Below are 20,912 nucleotides of genomic sequence, written 5' to 3'. Positions count from 1 at the left end.
TATGTACTGTATGTTCTGGGGTCCTCTCTATGATGTGAATATCGGGTTAGTTGTTGACTGCCACTCAGCAGTCACCCAGCTCTTTGTTATATGTATGTTTGAGCTTGTTTATGTCTGTTGCTGTAACCCTGCCATTTCATTTGGGATTAATAAAGTTTCTATCTATCTAGTACATGATATCAGGATAGGCTCCACACCCGCTGAACTGGACTAATGCTGTTTCAAAAATGTTGAGATCTTGATGCTGAAAACGGGGTTTAATGTAAAGATGTAAAAATTGTATAACATGGATAGTATAAATCAGATTAAACAGACAGAAAAAAAGTCTTACTGACAAATTTCTCAAACCCATTTAATGCCGTTCTGGGAACCTATGATGGCAGAATCAGGCCCAAGGCAGGAAGGAACCTGTGGATGGGACCAGGCAGAGTTGACAACATGCCTCACTGAAACGCACACCCAGGAATGATCAGGGCTCATTGCTGCGCAAATACATATACTCACTGTATGTTTATTCATTTTAAAAGAACATATCTGCTTCTGTAAATCTGCTTGAACATTCAAACGCTATGCCATGTAATCTTTTCCCTTCATGGAAGCCGACAACGCCCGATTTTAAATCTTTAATCTGATATATTAAAGCTACGAGAGCGACACAATTGAAATTCGCCATTTATTAACCTTACGTGTTGATGATATTTAAACTGGAGAGTAAATCCACAAGCCGTTAGCGAGACACGTCGATAAAGAGTCTTAAAACTTTATAAACAAATCAACTTGCAAGGTGGATGCCCAAGTTAACTGTTTTTGCGAGTTTCATATATTCGTGTGTACCTGTGCATCTACCAGCCTTTTTTCGTTCGTCGTATCTTCTTACGGTTTCCCTTCGTCTCTAGTGAATTGTCTACCTTTTATACCTTATTATTGTTGTCTTATAGTAATTCCGTAAAGCAAAAACTCAACCTACACCACTGACCACCCCCTCGCTCTTTCTAAATAATTGTCTCCTTAGGCTCTTCGCTACAACGGAATACCAACACGTCCTGAACTTATTTTGAATTTTTGGGGGAGGGAGGTGTGGAGACATACCTTTTCTGTCTCCCCTCCCCCTCTTATCCTACGAGTATTTTAAAGACATGATCGATAAAAGAAACTCCTGAGCAATCACCTCAACAGATGTTGGATGTAGTTGCCTATCTAACTGCTTGATCTTCTTGTTTCTTTCTCTCTCCCCTTCTATTTTTTTCCAGATCAGACATTTTTTTTGTTCCTGTCCTGCACGCTCCCACCTCGAAGCGGAATGAAAACCGGTTCCGCAGGTAACTGATAGGTGGATGTCACCGTTATTTCTCAACGCATGCGCCGTCCACATTTTCCTGCTTTTTATCGCCAAGCAGGATCCCCTTTGAGCTCTAAAGCCACTTTCCTCCTGTAAAAGGACACCGTTAAACTTAAAGGGCAGGGAGTTTGCCCGCGCATGAGTGACAACGACCGCAACAATTTGCGTTAACAAGACTGTAGGCTTGAATAAAACGAAAAGTGAGGCAGTCCGACAGCCGTTATTAGGTAAAGAGAGGCACCCGAGAAGCCCAGAAGTTTGGAAACTTTTTTTTCCGCTTTTCCTCGTTGGACGCGGCTATCGCATTCATTTCAGCTGCACCTGAGAAGGGGAAGGTGCGAGGGAGAATCAGGCGGAGGAGAAAACAGTTAGCTTCACCAAAATGCCCAGAGCGTTCCTCGTCAAGAAGCCTTGCGTTTCGCCCGGGACGAGAAACTGGAGCGAGTTACCCGATGAGGAGCGAGGAGAAATTTATGTTCCAGGTGAGCGTTAAGAATGGCTTACTTTCCGTTTTTTTTCTCGCTAACTGTACGAGTGACCTTCAGACCTCAACCGTGTCTTCGGCTTTTCAATTGCTTTATTTCATCTGAACAGGTCGGTTAGTGGAATATACCATATAAACAGCTATGTTATTTAAGAGAAACGCCTGATTGTATTTAAATTAATTTATTCAGTTTAAATATAACTACAATAATAGTGGATATAGTTTTAAAGCCTTAATGAAGCATTTTCTGCAATCCCGCTAAGGCGACTACCCTGTGTTAGCGTGTGTATATGGTGTTGGGGGTGGGGGTGGGTAGGTAGGTAGGTGGGTATTTTAAATTTGAAAGTGAACTTTAAACGGCGTTTTTGTAATTAACTAATAGGCTACACGCAGCCTCTCTTTAAGGCCAGAGCGTATGATCAGGAAGCAAAACGAAACTTGGATTTTTTAAAACGAGTTATAATAAAGTATTTTGACGAAAAGTGCTTTCTCTCCTTAAAGGGGAACAATTGGAGCAATTGGAGAAATTACTTAACGCCTTTAACATTGGATTAAAAGGAGTGCAATCTAGTGTTTGCCTAAGACCGCTGTAAAATGCCGCTTTATTGCCGGGGTTTGAACTCTGCTGCTGGTTAATGTTTACATCGGGTCGGGGAAAATAACGGACTGAGCGCTAGGAAGCCTCCTTCAGCAAACAGAGCTGGCGGATTCTGTTACACGGCGGCGGGAGGACAAGGTGCAGCGCGGCGCTAGCCGGCCCGGAACCAGGCCGCTCTCTCGGAAAGATGCCAGCATCGTTTCGACTTACACACACACACACACTCTTACACAATGGGCTTTTACGTTTCCCTCTCAATTGCGTTTGTTGCATTATATTATCAGTCAAAATGTCATAGTTATATTCTTGTCTGTCATTGTATACCGGCTAAACACACTGAAAAGCTTGTCTCTAATTAAGTTTACTAAGTAAGTTTATGCCAGTTACACTTTAATTCATGTATAATGAATTGAAAACCTGTCTTCCAGCCAACTTTCACCTGACCTATCAATTTGGGAAAATACTTCATAAAAAGAATTTGAACAAACTGAGATGGTCCCCCAGTACAACTGGACTGATAAGCAAACCTTCAAAATTTTAACATTGTAGATCAGAGTTACATCAGGTGTTTTTGCTTTGGCATTGTGCTCCTGTATTAAGCACATTCAATTTAATTAATCTTCATGGCTGATAATGTTCTTTATTTAGTTAAAACCTAACTGTATGCAAATTGTGGTGATATCCATGGGGGCTCTGCAGCCACCACTGTGTTATAACCTGCTGTCAGGTTAACTGGTGTCTCTAATCTGGCAAGATGGGACTTTTTTTTTCTGGGCCTTGTGATTTATTCAAAACCCATCTCCACTCTTAAATGTAAAGGTGTCAGAACAGTTCTTCTAAACGATGCCATAGTGGAACCATTTTTAGTTCTCTAAAAAGCCATCCACATGAAGGTTCCTGAAAGATCTTGTATTTATTGAGGTCATTATCAGGCTCCATATATAGCCAGATTTATAAAATACCAAATTGTTCATTATTGTAAAAGTACTGCATACAATGACAAGGGGCAAGTTCAGGTTTTCTTGATTTGTTACTACCCTTCTATAGGTAGCCTACTATACCTTAAAGCTTTTTTTTTTAATTTTTCCACATATTAGGAACCTTTTCAAAGTCCAACGAACCAATTTAATATGCAAAGAACCCTTTGTAGAAAGAAATGCTTCTTTATCAAGCTATGGTCCTATGAGGAGCCACATATCTCAGTGAAGTGCCATTTTAGAACCTTTATTTTGAACCTTTGCATCATTCTGGTTGCTGCTGGTGTAGCCCCTGGCCTGGGTAGGTTATTTATAATAGCGATATATTTGAAAAGTGCTATATGATTGACAGATAAAAGGGGAGGCGCTATATAGTAAAAATAATACATAATATCTATCACACAGCACTTTTCACATTTAATTGATTGACTAATCTAAAGTAGTACACTTCTCAGTAGACCACCACAGAGCAATACACAGATTGCCCACCACATAAACGAATAAGAAAACACATACTACATTCTAGAAATAAATATAAACTTACAGCAGTTGAACACATTTTAATGTGAAAAAAATAATATATTCAGTGGAAGGGTGCAGCTGTCAGTTCTTAATTTAAATTCCAAACCTAGTGGTCACTGTTTGTCTGAATTTTGCAGGCTATTTATATGTCCACATGGTTATTCTGTTGGTACCCCAGTGTTGTATCACATCCTAAAGACACTCGGGGTAAATCCTAAATTTACCTGTAATGAGTGGATGTGGGCACCAGAGTTTAGTGTTTCAGATCCTGACCTGGCACTGTGTGTGGAGTCTACACATTCACATCATATCAGTGGCTTTTCTTGGGATTCGCTTCTTTCCATATACATCAAGTGGGACAGCTACATTTGGCTTGTTATGAGCGAGTGTGCCTATAACAGACTGATGTCCCTTCCTGGGTTAGTTCTTGCCTTGCTTTAGGTGGTGCTGGGATAACCCCAGCACCTTGCAAATCTATAATGGACTAGGCAGGCTCAGAAAATGGATGGTTGAAAATAATCATAGACATAATAAAATGACACACAGGAAAAAAGCAGTTAAATCCAGATACCACCATTATAGTACACTAATAACAAGGGATGAAGCAAATATGTTTTTAGTATATAGGAATACAAGGAAAACATAAACTATGCAAATGAAGCTAAGTTAACAACTGCAAAGGAACCTCATGAATATAAGAAATTCTCCAGTATGGCATTTATTTGCTTACCTGATTATATACCTGTTGGCAGTTTCTCAACACGCTATGTTGTGAAATATGAATACCTCCCTGTACTTCTGAACAGAATACATTGTTTGTAGAACTGTAATCATCAATACCTTATGGGAAATAGCACATCCTAAGCTTCTCTGTACTTGTAGGGAGTTTGTCTTCCAAAAGTTCATCTTTTAACTACCATCTGTCCTTCCATCTTCCTAACCTGCTGATCTAAGGCAGGATCACGGGTAGCTAGAGCCTATTCCAATAATCATTGATCTAAAGGCCGTAACAACTTCCAGACTGGGTGCCAGTGCATCACAGGTCAAACATGCACACACTAGGGTCAATTTAACAACAGCAATTCATCTAACCCTCATAGCCTTTGGACTGTGGAAGGAAACCTACATGGAGAAATGAACATGCAGAGAACTTGCAAACTGCACACAAGAAACACTGCAGGACAACCCCAGTCTCTTACTGTGAAGTGGTGGTGCTATCACTGTGCCAGTGTGTTGCCCCTTTATAAATGGCTTTGTTTGTAAATATAAGTTTAAGACTTCCATTACATTGATACCTAAGAAGGCAACATGTTAAGACTGGCACAAAATGTATTAAACATTCAGGAAATTCAAGGCTCATTTCTGCAATATTGTGTAAATGGCTAACTTGTGTGCCACATTTTTGGAAGAGTATCAAGTGCCCAGCTGCTGATCAAATGCACATTCCAGCTCCCTTTCGGGGGGAAAAAGGGAGTACAGAAAATAGATAAAATAATACATTACAGGAGTGCCATAGCAATGAATGCTTACTATTTCTCAGCAGTTTACTTATTGTCCTTATTAGTTATTATTGTAGCATTTATTTCCAACTGTTAATTTTTGTAGTAAGCAAAATAATGTTTTACAATATGAATAGGAATCTAAATGAAACGTTTTTTTATTTTCTGAATCCACATTTTGGTAGGGAGAAACCTAACACTGATATAAGACAGGAACCAACCCCAAACAAGACATAGGTCAGTTTTTGGAATCCCTCACTTATGTGCATCTTACACTCACTGTAGTCACTCACCAGTCCGCCAACGTCTTTGGGATATGGGAGGAAGGTTTGTGTACCTGCAGACAAAATACAGACACGTGTGAAGGAAATGAAATCTTAACAGTGAACAGGTCGGAATTTCAACACAGAATACTGAAGCTATGAAGCAAAAGCAAAAACCACTATACCACACGTATTCTTCTGAAATGACTGAGGCTATTTGTGTTTAATATATTCAATTATTTCTTTCTTTCTGTTTTGCAGTTTTTGAGCTCTGTCTCCTAACAGTTAAAACATCTTTGCAGTAAATAGTGCTTTTCAAGGCACTTTTAATCAGTGGGAAAAATTTGATAGTCAATAACCGCAAAACGTTTATTTCCTAGTTTGGCTGCAAATAATCAACAGGACCCAGTTTTAATATAATAACCTTTAGGTGAGTCCCACCTCAAGAGACTTACAAGGTGAAGATGAGTCGATACACTAAGTTGTACAGAGGTTTGCTGTCATTAAAAGTGATATACCACTCGGGCAGCAGAACTGATGAGGAGAGGAGCACTGCCAAGTAAATCTAACTGCATTACTCCAGACAAGGGTTTCATTTAGTTGGGAAGACTTCTAACATAGCTTTAGAGCATAGTTCAAAAACTGAAAAAACAATTAGTAGCACCAATCAGTTATTTTAAATCTTTATATCTTAAAAAATAAAAAATCCTTAAACTACTCTGTGAGACAGCTCCACTGTTAAATAGTAGAAGTCTAACATTCTGCACGGGATTTCCTTAGATATGTGATGAGGTATAAAGGACTTGTTGCACCAAGATCACCTAGAAACATTTACCAGCACTTTTGTTTTTCATATTTGAACCTTTTGTAAATTATAACTGCCTTTTGGTTTCCTAGATTTTATCAGATTTAATTGTGTTCTATTTGTCTTATATTTCAATAGGATTGCTGTGGCCTTCTCTGGAGTTATTTTTTTATATGTTCCCAAAAAAAAAAGAATACTGGGCAAGCTAGCTTCTGGAGTGGCCAGTATAAGCAGAATAGAATCAATTGACTGACATCCAACCCAACAGCAAAACAAGTTGAGGTTCACAGAGTCATAACCTACCCTTTGTCTCACCAAAAAAAAGTTGCAGAGATGTCAGCCTGTATGCACTACTGTGAGCCTTATAGAGCAGAAAGCAAATGTGCCCATAGCTAACTTACATTGAACTGTTGATATATTAGATGAGGCAATCAAATCCTGAGGAGAATGGAAGCTTATCTGGGCAAAGTGCAGGCCTCTAAGGACTTCCAAGTGGACAGTGTGGCCTAGAGGCAGCTTAATCAGTGGATTCAGTATTGGGTAGGCCTTGTAGATATTGCTGGCTGTTGCCCTCTTTTATGAGTAACTTATTACCTTCTAATTCACATCTTCCTTATCCAGTCTTGAATGCTATTCATGATTTAAAGAGATAGAAAATCTCAAACTAAGGAACCAGCTTCATGTGTGTATGTGGAGAGGTCCGTCTTGACTTTAGCAGATCCTATCTGTGCCTGATAGGATTTCTTATATTTGTACATTGCTTAAAAGTTACTTGTGCAAACAGACTGGAAAGGTTACCAGATGACTGTTCAGCATTTGGCAGTATCCACTGCAGCTGTAGTGTTTTAACTCCTTTGTCCATCCATCAATATTCAACTTTTCTCTTCTGTAGAGACTTGATTTTATTTCTTCTTCTGTAGATTTAGTTGTCTGTAAGTTAATGAAAGATTTTAAAAGAAGGCACTGCCAGGCCCTACCTTGGAGACGTAAGCGCTACTAGGCTAATGTGTGTGGAATTGTTCCAATGCAAGGAAGATGAGAGATCATTGGAAATGCTGACCTCTGGCAAAACAGTTGGTATCTAGTGTGGGGGTTGATGGGAGTCCAAGTCAATGTGTTGTGTTCTCTTAGACCTGGCGGAAATTTTCATTTGTACTTAGCCCTGGATTTGTGTGCACAAGGAGTATACGAACATTAAGCATTTACCTTTAACTCCAAGACTGAGTCAGATTTATGAAGTAGTGCCAAGGATGCCAATAGGCACTATTCCACATGTTGGATGATTTGAAATGAAACTCCAAATAATAACTGAGTGCACCAGATTTTCAAAGGATACAAGGGCAAAGTGGCTATTTGTGTAGGCCACTCTGATTGTATTTGTAGATTTAAGATTAACTGCTAAGCAACTGCTTAATTGTGCTTCTGTGCTTCCTCTAGCCTTTGATTTCCTGCATCTTGTCAACTGAGGTGCCTCTGCCGACTTCTCTCCAGAGCAGTGTAAATGCGCCATGGCCTGTTTGAAACCCATCATCAAGTTTAGTCAACAGTTTCTAGCAGGACAGAGCCCTTTGACTGCTCAATCAGTACCTTTTCCATTTGCTGAGCTCATGCAGAAAACTATTTCAAGATAAGGGTATATGTTTATATATAGTGTGTATGTATATGTGTGTATAAATAAACTACAACTAACCCTCTGTTATATAAACCTGGGTGAACAATGCAAAGAAAAAAAGAAAGCGGAGCAGTGGATAGAAAAACCAGTTGCCAGGGTGGTTCAGTTAGCTTAATAAGAGCTGTCGTGTCACTGTAGATCCCTTGCTTGGCAGGACTGACCTGCACAACAGGGCGGAGTGCACAGCTACAAGGAAATAAGCTGGTCATGCCAGTGTGTGGACAATAGCAAAGACCCACCCAGAATGCATAATAGGGGCAGGACCAAGCCTCCTACGCAAAGTTCCCACCCTTGCAATCCACCTGGGGTCAGCATTCCATACTTGAAGATTGCTGTGTGTCACCGCAGGCCTTTTTTTGTTTTTTTTTTTTGTTTTTTTCTTTTTTCTGCTTGCCATTCACTTGCTGCAGCAGATCCAGAAGCCTCGAAACACGAGAAAACTCACAATAGTGAGTGTGCCTCAGTGACTCTCCCTTAATCACATGCAGAATCTAAATGAGTGTTACTAGTAAGCATTATACAGTAAGAGATGATCTTGCTAAATTAAAGTTAGAGCAGTTGACATTTTCCCCTGTGCCAAATAAAAAATTATTATTTTGAGTTCAATACGCAGTTTGGGATAAAAAACAGATATTCTTATTTGTCATGTTATATATTCTATATCTTCTATATTACTTGTATTTAGTAGATTGTAATGTTCCTATGTTGCCTATTAACTTAAAGAGCTGAGTATTTACAAAGCATCTTTCCTTACTTTATTTTTTTTGTTATTTTCAGTTTCTTCTCAATAGTCCACCAGAACTAAAAATCTGTTTCAGTATACAATATTTATGGTGTACTGGTTTATCTGCAGTGCTCTCGTTCACTTTCTATTAGTCACACTCACAAAACTTTGAATTAAACTTGGCTTTTGTTGGAATTATTATGAGCTGATACTGATATTAGATAGATACTTTATTAATCCCAAGGGGAAATTAATTTTTTAAATATTTATTAATACTTCTGCCTCTGGTTAACTGGAAAATTTTTTTTTAAATATTTAAGTGTGTGCAGAGGACAAAGCTGTAAACAATACTTAATTATTAAATGTATTTTAATTATAGTCAGTTACTCCCTTTTATTCATGTTGGTACCTACAATTCCTGAACCTATCTGCCCATTTTCCATCTACTTATGGTGGGGTAGAAGGTATATCAGCTCCATGGAAGGCAACAATGCACATTAGGTGACATAGTTTCTCTATTATATAAAAAAATCTTAGGTCGAGACATGATTTTCTCGGAGACACTTTAATGTCCTATGAGACAAGGAGGACAGCCGCTGTGCAGGTTTTTAAATGTTTGAAGCGTTGCGTGACATGCAGATTACGTAGCACGGCACAAGCAGCAACAGCAGCAGCAAGCCAGCTGATCGAGCATAGAGGAGGTAAAAAAAAAAAGTATTTGTTTCCCATTGTATCACCGTTTAAGAGGGGGTTTCGGAGGAGCAACCGCATCTCCTTAGCGTACATTCAGCCCCCCTCTTCACAACGCAAGAGGCAGAGATGTGAAGTGGCTGGCGCATAGCGCACCCCGTCTGGGGAAGGGTTTCTAGGTGAACAAAGTGAGCAGGGCGCCCTAAGTCCCTTAGTAGTTCATTAAAAAAACCTTTTAGACATTTAAAACAGGCAATTTATAAATTTTACTATACTAGCCGTGCCCCACAGTTCCACCCACATAGAAGTGAAACAGGACAGCGAGGAGGGCCCTGCCTGGCTCCCTACTCCTGACGTCACACTTCCCTGCCCCTTTCCATTGGCCCGCTGTATGTCTCTCAGATTCATGCAAATAAATTGGTACCACAAGCGAAATATGATACTTAGTGCAATGAGAGAAGTCGCAAAATCAACAGGGATGTTCAAGCAAATTATAGGAAAAAAACAATCTAAATCCGTTATGACAATCTAAATCCGTTATGTAATTCTCTCATGAAAAGTGGACAGACATACGAACGGACATCGGATATATATATATATATATACACTATATATATATATATATATATATATATATATATATACACAATATATATATACACAATATATATATATATATATATATATATACACAATATATAGAGATAGTGTACTGTATGTCTGTGTATATGTAATATACAACATTATAATTGTTATGGACTGGTTTATGATGCCACCAGGATAGACTGTTATTGTATGTGTTACAATGTTATGTAATATAATATATAGCATCTGCAAAATTACATAATGCCAATATCATTTTTTCTGTACAACTACTCTTGATTGATATATTGTACAATAAAGTCATTTTCCCACAATCCAAAGTTTTCAGCATCAAAAACTCCATCTATCCATTTTCCATAACCTTTAGTCTAGTTCAGAGAATTGAGTTCTTTATATATAATTAGATGTATTAAATTCATTCAATTAAACAGGAGAAATTATTGAGGATTGTAGAAGGGCTAATTTTAAGTTACCTGACAAAGTTTCTCAACTTGGTGCACATTGCTTTAGCTGCTGAGGCTCTCAGATGTTCTCTGTTGGTTGAGACAGCTGTTTGGTGTTGGAGTGCTTGCATGTAACTATACTGTCATTCTTTTGTTTAGTAGGATTCTCCTTGTATGCTGAAGAGTCAGAAGCAAGTCCTGCAGAAACTGCTTTGTGCCTCTCAACACGTCCCAGTGACCTGTGCGATTTGGCCTTTCGAGCAGAGCTGCCTTTACGTGCTGCTCAGGGAGCAAGTGAACTGTTGGAGGTCAGCAATACACCCACAAAGAAAGACAACACATATATTCGTTCAAAAATCAAGGTAAAATATTTATAAGTTCTTTCCTTCTATGTTGGTCATGTGGGTAGATGCACTCAAAAAAACGACAGTGGGTTACTCAGATTTTGACTACAAATTCTTTACATTTACTGCGACCATTTGTAAGCCTAGCCAAGAACCCCAGACCTGTTCAGTCTATTGAAGGTTATTTGGTTTATTACTGCTGGTATGGACCATTTAATAATCTAAATATAAATATAAATCCTGCCACACACATCATGGAGAAATTCAAAATGTTAAAGGTTTTTCTGGTTGCATAATTATATGGAAAGTGACTAGAATGGCATGTGATTGCACTTTCATGTAGGGGTGTGTGTGAGCGGGCCCTGCTATGTACTGGCAGTCTACCCAGGACTGGTTTCTGCTCAGTTGTAGCAGGATGAGCTTCATCTCCACACAACTCTGAAATGAATGACATCAGTTTGACAATGTTATGCTATATTTATTTAAGAATCTGAGTTAATTATTGTGAGCAAACATAACATGGGCTTGAAGCCATTCTGAGTTTTCCCAATTTTCTTTGACATCGGGAAAGAAAACATAAATAAGATGGATCTCTGCTTTCAATAGCCTATTGTCAGTGGTTACAGCCTGAATATAGTTCATATCGTTGTACCTTTGTATGTTGGAAGGTTATTTATAAAATGGGGAATGTCATAATATTATTAAAGTATATTTGCTTTTTTAATAAACTGTTAGTTAATGATATATATTTGAATGGAGTTAGGAAGGAGAAAGTAAAGTGAAAGTCACTTCAAGTCCCTGAATGACCAGCAGTTTAAACCTAATAAATAAGTATTCAATTCTATATAATGAACATTTCAATAAATAATAATCCACCTAATACATGCTAATGACTAATGTGTATGTTCAAAGTAGTCTCCCTCTCTAATAAATTATTATTTTACACAATACTCCCATAGATCTCCATGTGTCTTTTTCTCCAGGTTTACCAAATGTTCTTGGATGGTATACAGATCAGGCCATTTCTAAGAGATATTTTCACTAAAAAATTATTATTATTTAGAGATGGGCAAAGCATAAATGCCAACCAATCAGTGCTTCAGCACCTGAGGCAGTGGCTCAGAATATGAATATTAACCTTACTTGACAATTTTAATACAGCTTGTCTACTATTTGAATAGAAATATGAGTGAGACAAAAATCACTGAATAATTACTTTGGGATTTCAAAGCCTACTAGCCATTCCAAGCTGTACATAATGCTTATAGAAGGAATGCTGAATGTAGCTTGCACTTCTTTATTAAAGCAAAAACACCAGCTGCACAAGCATGGATGTGGTTGTTAAACAAAGATCAGACCATATATTGTTCATTAAAACTTCTTTGTGGAGTATATGAGAAAATAAGGGCATAAAGTGTAGATTTCAAACCAATGTGCATGGGACATTGACTGGTGAGGAGGGGCATATTTCTGTTAAGTGGCAAACATTTGACAATAGAACTGCAAACCATGTCTACTTAAGGCTATGTCACATTCATGACTTTTCAGCGATTTTTCAGTCGTATCTTTAATTTACAAAATTTAAGTGAGTCGGAGGGAGTCAGCAGTGTGCTCCTGTGAAGCCTGTCCAACTAGTATGCGACTCGCTATGACAAAATCACATAGGTTTGATTTTGTCTTTAGTCATATGAGTGGGCTGTGCGTGAGCTGACAACCAATGAATCTGTAATTACAATCCATATAATAAAGTAAAGAGAAAAAAAGAACATGGATGTTTTGGACCTCACCGGCAGAAAGAAGCTGACTTATGTGATGTCTCAAGTTTTACATAACATGACAAAATAGAAAAATTAGGCAAAAAAAAAATGGCCAAGACTGCGGCTGAACTTATCGTACCTGTTAACCCTTCATAGAACACCAGCTCCTTCAGGCAGCACATTATTGGCTTTGACACAAAGACGCAAACACATCTGCACTGAGAAATTGGCAAATTTGACATGCCCAGTTATTTTCAGTCATTTAAACTGACACGGTCTGCTGATGAGATCAGCAACTGCAGTTAGCAAGTCCGACATACCCCATGACTAGAAGTCGCGTAATGCAAGTTCAGCTTTATCTGCTCACCAGTTGTAGATCCAGATGTGTATTCACTCATAAAACAATTATCACTAAGGAAGAGGAGCCCATGAAAAGATTACAGCATTTCAATTAATTCTTATTCTGTGGCTTTGAACAGGTAACCAGTGGGGAGCTGCCAACAGATGCTTTCATCTGTCATATCTGCCAGAAGACCTTCCAGTACCAGCGTATGCTGAACCGCCATATGAAGTGTCATGTTGACATGAAGAGGCATTTGTGCCCCTACTGCAGTAAAGGGTTTAATGACACCTTCGACCTCAAAAGACATGTCCGCACCCACACCGGTAAGACAAAGTTTTCAGGTGTCCACTTTCTCATTTTCTGTCAACTGACTGCTGTATTGATCTTGAAACATCCTGCCTAGATCCACAGCTACATGCAGACATGCTTGCACAAGGCCTTTAGTTATGATAATTTAAATGCTCTTGGTCGAGTCCACTGTTATAATAGTCTACTTGGCAACTCCATGTTAAATATCAGTTTTTATAACCATTAGGGCAGACCCTAATCTAAGGCTGTGCTGTTGATTGCTGTTAAAAGATTAACATTGTTTAATTAGCAAAAATGTTATTTTTGTTTTCTGTGCATGTGTAAATTTAGGTTTTGGTCCCCCACAAATTATTTTTGTCTTTGCCTACTTCTGTGGTCTAATGTCAGTGACTTAATCCATTGTAAGCATAATTGGGATTCAAACTTTGAGGAGAAGAAAATCTTTTTTTTTTTTTTTTTACTTCCTTTGTCAAGTCTATGGTAGGCAGCATGTTAGGTTAGAACGTAGACGGGCTGGGGACCTGACCATTGACAAGCTATGCTTACGTAGGCCACATTTATAATAAGAAATACTGGCCATTGGTCTGTGTGTCTTGTTATAAACATTTGTTCCTGTCTGTCGGACTTAAATACAGGCTTCTCTGGATAAATTTAAGCATTGGTTTGTCTGTTGCATTATTGTTCAGGCCAGTTTACCTCTTTTACTAACTTTAGACCCTGATTTATGTGACATACTGGTATTGCATCTTGATGAGCCGTAAGTTATGGTATTTCTAGCAACAGATTGTTTCATTAGCTTATGTACCTGTCTTAAAATTTTTGGTTTAACTCAGTAAAGCAGAATAGTTGGTAAGTACTCTAATTGGACATACAAATATTAATGAAAAAAAGTTAAATTTATGCAGTAAATTAGAATATGTAATTGTGTTGAAACAGTTCTCGAGATAGGTAGCACTGCTGCCTCGCAGTAAGGAGACCTGGGTTCACTTCCCGGGTCATCCCTGTGTGGAGTTTGCATGTTCTCCCCGTGTCTGTGTGGGTTTCCTCTGGGTGCTCCGGTTTCCTCCTACAGTCCAAAGATATGCAGGTTAGGTGCTTTGGCGATCCTAAATTGTCCCTAGTGTGCTTGGTGTGTGTGTGCCCTGCCTTGCGCCCTGTGTTGGCTGGGATTGGCTCCAGCAGACCCCTTGACCCTGTAGCTAGGGTTGGACAATGACTGACTGACTGACTGACAGTTCTCAAGGTAAAACTCATCATCTACACAAAGCATGTTGATGCATTTCTAAGATAAATGTAGTATGAAGACAAGTCTGAATACTCAACAACTGAACATATTGCTTACCTTCTGTGGGTGAGTATAGAAATTTGTTGGCCTCAAGTCAGGGCTGAGCTCACACACAACCATTGTGGTGTCATAGAAAGGGAAAAGGACAATCTTATTAACTCGAGTTTTTAATGTACAGTATATGTAAAAAATCACCGTAGAGCTAGTAGCCTAAGGGTTCAATTTGTTCAGTTCTTAAAATCTTATCTTTTTAAAATTCCCATTTTAATTAAGAAGATAATTTGAGCTGCAGACATACCAAAGCATGCCATGTATGTAGTGTTGAGATTGTTGGTCACAAGCAGAAAGTGCTCCTCTTGTTGAACCATATCAGTAGGACACCAATAGGACCTCTGAAAAAATGCATCAGAAAGATACTTAAAAATACTTAATAATTCATAGAAGAGGGTAAAATTCCAGTTTTTAAAATTTGGAAATAAAAAAAAAAAAAAAAACTTTGTTTATAACAAATATTTTGCTTATTATGCTGTTTGATGCATTTTCTGTAATGTATTGCCCTTCCATGATTTTGGAAATACTCGAAAGATATTTTAAAGTAGTACTTTAAAGTTTTGGGTAGTCATTGGCCCCTTTACTGTTTGAATCAATCATTTAATTTTATAATTTTATATTATATAGTGAGTGGACTGAAAGGAAGGTATTTTTTTGTTTTAAAGGTCACAGTTTGTAAGGGGAGGGATGCCTAGGGAAATTTGATTTGGCCCTTTAACCTTTTTAGATTCAGCTTTAACTTTTTATACATTATTTCAGTCTTCCAGTGTTGCCTAAACAAGGTAATGGGCTCTAGAGCCTAACCCAACAGCATTAGTCAGGAGTCACCCACTCTGCCATATACAGTGCCAGTCTAAGCTAAGTAGCTGAAGATGAAGGATGTGTTTGCTTTAAGGTGCCAGTCTATCACAGGGCACACACTCGCACATCCATACTCACTCAAATAGAAACAATTTAAAGTTAATACCCATGTCCCTAGGATGTGGGAGGAGAACCTTGAGAGAGATTCACACAGACACAAAAACGATGTGCAGACTGCACACAGGCATTGACCGGAGTAGGATTTAAAGCAAACATTTCATGAGGCGAGAGTTCTTACCCTGCAATAAAATTTCTGGTGTTCAACCAGCCATTGCGGGCACAGATAATTCTCTTCAGATAACTACACTGGCTTCCTGCAGTGGCATGTATTAAGTTAAAAAACTTGATGCCTGCCTACAGAATAGACATTGAGAGTGACCCTAAATTTTATATATATATATAGTGTATAAAAAGTTGATGTCGTATAGATATAATATAATGAGGTCCTCTGCTCCTTCTCATCCACTCGGATCTGCTTTTGAATGGCATCTGGTGATTGTGTGGCATCAAATCTCAGTCTATACTCTCTTTGTGTGCGCCTCCTGGCTGGTGGAATGAGCTGCCCACCTGCAATTGAAACTCTGACTCCCTCAATATGTTCAAGGAGTATTTGAAGACTCACTTGTTTGGTGAATTTCTAAGTGATAGCAGGTGGGTTTTATAAATCTGAGAAATGTAACTTGCTTATTTTATTTTGAGCTCTTCACTTGTGGAAATCAATTTTGAGCCCTTGTCCTGTAACGCTTGTTCCCAAACGGTCCCCAGACTGATGTTACTTGATTATGTTGACCTTTATGTTGACCTCTTTTGTGAGTCACTTTAGATAAGTGTCTGCTAAGCAAGTAAATGTTTTTAATAACTTTGTATATTCTTTAGGTGGGATAGGTTATATACTATATATTTTATGAGGATTCAGTTTCTCCATTTCTTCCTCAAAATGTATCTCTTTGATGTTTGGATGCTGCCCTTCAGTAACGAGTACTAAGAGACACCAAAAAGCATCTGTCTCCATCTTGAGAAAGTCCTCTTCAGTTGCTGAATGAATCTGACTTTGGCTGTGCAGACCATTGATCATTTTGCTTGGTGGCTAAGATCTTCACACTTTAAAGCATTGGGATGCCAGTTGAATTGTCACTTCTGATCCACTATGTGATGCCGAGCAAATAATGTAACCTGCCTGTCCTGCAATTGTGTGTGTGTGTGTGTGTGTGTGTGTGTGTGTGTTTGTAAAAAAAGTAATATACAATTGTAAAAGTGTAAACTAATATTCACTACCAGTAACGGCGCACTGCACGATAACGTGCAGTGAATACATTTGACTTGAGCATTCATAGTTTTCATACATTTAGCATTCGTTTGCTCGGAGGTTGATGCACTTGCTTCTTCCTGAGCAGCTCTTCTCCACCCTAGCGGCCTGCTTCTTCTCTTTTTTTGTTGGCATCTTTTCACATTTAAAATGATTACGTCAGTGTTTGTGTTGCAATTACTTAGTACATTTTCCTTAATTTTTCACTTAAGCTGGCACTTAAGTCTTCAATTTGCCTCAAGAATGATTTAAGATATAAAGAGGTAGGGGAAGTGATGGCGAAGGTGGTAGGGAATGAGAATGGCGCCCATATGTATGCACCGCACAACCGCCCTGCTGGCCACTACCGAGAGATGATTCTATAATAAAATAAAATAAAAAATAAAAAGAGGAATAACCTTGGAGGTCCAATCATCACCCCGAAAGCAGACAGCAGACATCATGTAGTATATGTGTACCAAATTTCAGGTCAATAGGTTAAACAGTTTGCGAGCTACAGGTGATTTAAAATCCTGGACAGAAAAACGGAGAGCCATGGTAGCGTATTATACGTATATAAAGATACTGTACAAGGCATTACATAAATTCAGATTCTTTATTTGCTCAAAGTGACTGCGTGATAAATAAGTTCCTTTAAAATGATGGCAATTCCATCTGTTTTCACCGGTTTTCCAACTTTTTCACCTTAGTTACACACTTACCCCCACATTGCCATTATTCTGATGTTTTTCTTGCTCCCATTTCAGGTGTCCGCCCATATAAGTGCAACCTGTGCGAGAAGGCCTTCACACAGCGCTGCTCACTCGAGTCGCACCTCAAGAAGATTCACGGTGTGGTCCAGCAGTATGCCTACAAAGAGCGGCGCACCAAACTGTACGTGTGTGAAGAGTGCGGTTACACTGCCGACAGCCAGGAGTCGCAACTGAAGCACATCCGTGAGGCGCACCCCGACAGCCCTTTACTGCGTAAATCGTCCAAGAAGCTGGCAGCTGCTCTGCACTGTGGCTCCCCACTCATGCTTGGAAATGAAAGCCCAGAATGAGGGCCGCTGGGAGTGTTTGGCTTTTTCACCACCAGGGGTTGCATCCATCACTTCCTGCACACATTCTTTTTTTTTTTTTAAACCCATTTTGTGTGCTTTTTACTCTTTGTATTTTTATAAAGACTTTGCCCATTAATTATTTTTTGTTGCCCCTTAATAAACATTAAACAGCCCCTTGAAGTGCTGATTGGATCGTACTTTGGCAGCATCTTCTTGGAGACATCATTAGTTTGGGTTGCCAACAATAGAGTTGCACATTTGATGGGGAAACTTGGGAGTGGTGTTAGGGGAGTTAATATGAGAAAAGCACTTGAAAAGCTAATAGAGAGACTCTTAAGGAGAATGACCAGTAAAAAGGGATTTAAAGACTCAAATATTTATTTTACAAAATTATGACAAGTGCCGACATTTGAAAAATTACTTTCAGAAATCCATGTGCCTTTTATTGCCTGAAATCTTTGGGGCAATTTATCCTTCCCATAGCTTAGTCATTAGTTCTCTAGGTCTTTCTGTTATAATGCTTTTATTTATTCTTTTAAATAAAGGGTAAAGGCTTATAGGGAGCAAATATCAAGCAAGTGGCAATTCTGGTGTACTAAGGTGGCATCATAATTTAAAACATGAAGATCTTTGTGCTCATTTTTCTGTAATTTACAGCTTGTCTACTTCTATCAGACTTTATCCATAAGATGTGAAAAAGTTGTTCTTGTGCAGAATGGCTGCCCCTCCTTTTACAGGCAGAAGAGGCAGTGGGACCATCATATCTGCACAGGTTGGGTTTACTTTTATTTGTTTTGTGGTCAATTATGTTTTTTCTCTATGGCAAAAGCCATAACTTGAATGTGTTTGTGCTTATAATTTATTGGGGTATTGAACTTCTTGTGCATATTTTTAATGCAGTCATGAGTGTGTGTAAGGTTCTATTTAAGTAACCTTGTCAAAAGCTGTAGGTGGATGACCATATTTTAAGTACATTAAGCACAGCTAGGAGCTCCAGTAATTTCTCCATATATAATAAACAAAGTCCTAGTTTACTCTACAGCTGCTTCATTTGCAGTCTATTACCTACTTGTACAGGCATAATTGGACATTCAATTAAAAAGGGACAATGACAAACTTAGTCAGGAATGTCAGATATTGTGAACCCCAGAGCATTTAAACATTTAAATACTTCACTCTGTTTGTTCTGCTCATCATTACATTAGTTGCTTCGGCTTTGCTTTTCTTGGGAGCCCTTGAACTGAGAGGCTTATTGACAAGACTATAGACGGGGAGCACTTGAGGAACTTCAAGGAGCACCACATCAGGTTATTAACATCCTCCCTTCTGGGGGGTTTGGGCTTAGAAGGGGTGGGTCATCAAAACAGTGCTCTGTTAATAGGTTCTGCTGAGGCCGGACGATTGTTTATTAACAATTGCAGAATTGGCATGAGTAACTGCAACCGTCTTGCGCTCAGGGATAATTCTTAATGAATTAAATAAGACTAGAAACTTGTGATGAAAGTAAGGGAATTGATATTTGCATTGTTTGATTAAATAAAGGGACACATGTACATATATATTCGATGTAAATATAGGGAAGGAAAAAAATAAATATAACATGAGTCCCGAAGACTCCAAGCAATTGATTTTATTTTTTTTTTATGACCATACGAGACAAAAGGTAATTTTTTTTTTGTATTTAATAAGTAGGCAAAGGATTGTATTATATTTAAGTGAACTATTGCAAGAAAATGTTCATTTTGTTTCTCCATTCCTGTTCGGAGTGCGTTAACCACATCCAGCCTGTTTATAGACTTTCTTTCCTTCTTGTTTTTCTACATTTCACTGGGTAAATTGCTTAAGGTGCTCAAATAAGACACTCCTTGAGCAGTAAAAAAAAAAAAAAAATAAAAGCCTTAAGCATCTGCTCTTCAGGATTTGCAGTGTCTGGTTCAAACTGGAACAATATGCTAAAGGGTGTGTGGTTAAAAAAAAAAAATAATAATCGGGGAGTTTAGTTGTTAAAATGAGGCATATACTTCTCTCTTTTTGTACAGAGTTTAAAAATTTTATTGAATCTGAATATTTATTTTGGGGCTGTAAAATATTACAAGCTAAAATGTATATGTTTTGGTTATCTTTCTTTGTTTTGTTTTTTTCTAGCATGGACACTTTAGATCTTAAAATACTCACATTAAAACACAATGGAAAAAAAGCTGCTCCTTGTTATAAGTGGGGAGTAATTTGTCACCCAAGTGTTTTGTTTTGTTTTGTGTTTGTCCTATTGTGCTGCTTTGGTGCAAATGCAAGAATGAATGTTGGAAGACAGTACAATTCTTCTTCAATGTCAGCAAATTTCAGTGATTTTAGCTTACCTTAAAAATGTAGTCCCAAGGGCCTACCTGGAAAAAGTGGATTCTTTTCTATTATGTAACTGTAAACACTGGATGTAATTAGTATATTTTTCTATTTTGTAATACAGCCAAACTACTGTGTGTGTATATAAAATATATTAAAAAGTAGGCCATTGTGATATACTGTATGTACAGATTTTAAAATGTTGTATTGGTTCTGCTGTTTCTAATGTTTACAGGGATTCATGGATTCTCAGCCTTGGTTAAGGCAACTAAGTCATTAAAATGGTGTTTTTTCTAATGAACTCAACTCCTGTGTCTAGATTATTTTTTAATAGAAGCTTAATTTATACCTGGCTGGCACAGCGGCTATTTCTGCTGTGCTAGCAGCCATACCACCCACATGTCAGAATAGGCAATCCACTTGAAGCTAAGCATCTTTAGGGCTGGCCAGTTTCCAGATGTGAGACCAATCAGCAAAAGCTTCAATTGCTCCGGGAAAAGGTGTTGGTGAGGCCATCAGGAGGCGCTAACCTGTAGTCGGTGTGTGGATCCCACTGCCCCAGTGTAATGACTGGGTCACTGTGCTGTAAAAATTGTCTCTGTCTTTTACATGAGACATAAAACCAAGGTCCAGATTCTCTGTGGTCATAGATCCC

General features: G+C 38.4%; 1 protein-coding gene across 2 annotated transcripts; it reads left to right on the top strand.

Annotated features, from left to right (window-relative positions):
* The first annotated feature begins 1,359 nt into the window (after positions 1-1,359).
* On the top strand, positions 1,360-20,561 carry LOC120539239 (putative transcription factor Ovo-like 1). Of its 2 annotated transcripts, none has more exons than XM_039769115.1 (4): positions 1,360-1,821; positions 10,779-10,981; positions 13,200-13,386; positions 17,622-20,561. In XM_039769115.1, the coding sequence occupies exons 1-4, from the start codon at positions 1,722-1,724 to the stop codon at positions 17,915-17,917; spliced, it is 786 nt and encodes a 261-aa protein (XP_039625049.1). In that variant the 5' UTR covers positions 1,360-1,721; the 3' UTR covers positions 17,918-20,561. The 2 variants fall into 2 exon arrangements, with proteins under 2 accessions (XP_039625049.1, XP_039625050.1); XM_039769116.1 differs by having other exon boundaries at positions 1,361-1,821; positions 10,782-10,981.
* Positions 20,562-20,912: the final 351 nt, after the last annotated feature.

This window comes from Polypterus senegalus, chromosome 11, assembly GCF_016835505.1.
Source record: "Polypterus senegalus isolate Bchr_013 chromosome 11, ASM1683550v1, whole genome shotgun sequence".
In the NCBI taxonomy this organism is placed as follows: domain Eukaryota; kingdom Metazoa; phylum Chordata; class Cladistia; order Polypteriformes; family Polypteridae; genus Polypterus; species Polypterus senegalus.
This window is presented reverse-complemented; position numbering and strand designations above follow the sequence as displayed.

Coding starts and splice junctions, on each gene's coding strand:
- LOC120539239 (XM_039769115.1), top strand. CDS start 1,722: ATGCCCAGAGCGTTCCTCGTCAAGAAGCCTTGCGTTTCGCCCGGGACG. Junction 10,982..13,199: donor ATATTCGTTCAAAAATCAAG/GTAAAATATTTA, acceptor GGCTTTGAACAG/GTAACCAGTGGGGAGCTGCC. Junction 13,387..17,621: donor ACATGTCCGCACCCACACCG/GTAAGACAAAGT, acceptor CTCCCATTTCAG/GTGTCCGCCCATATAAGTGC.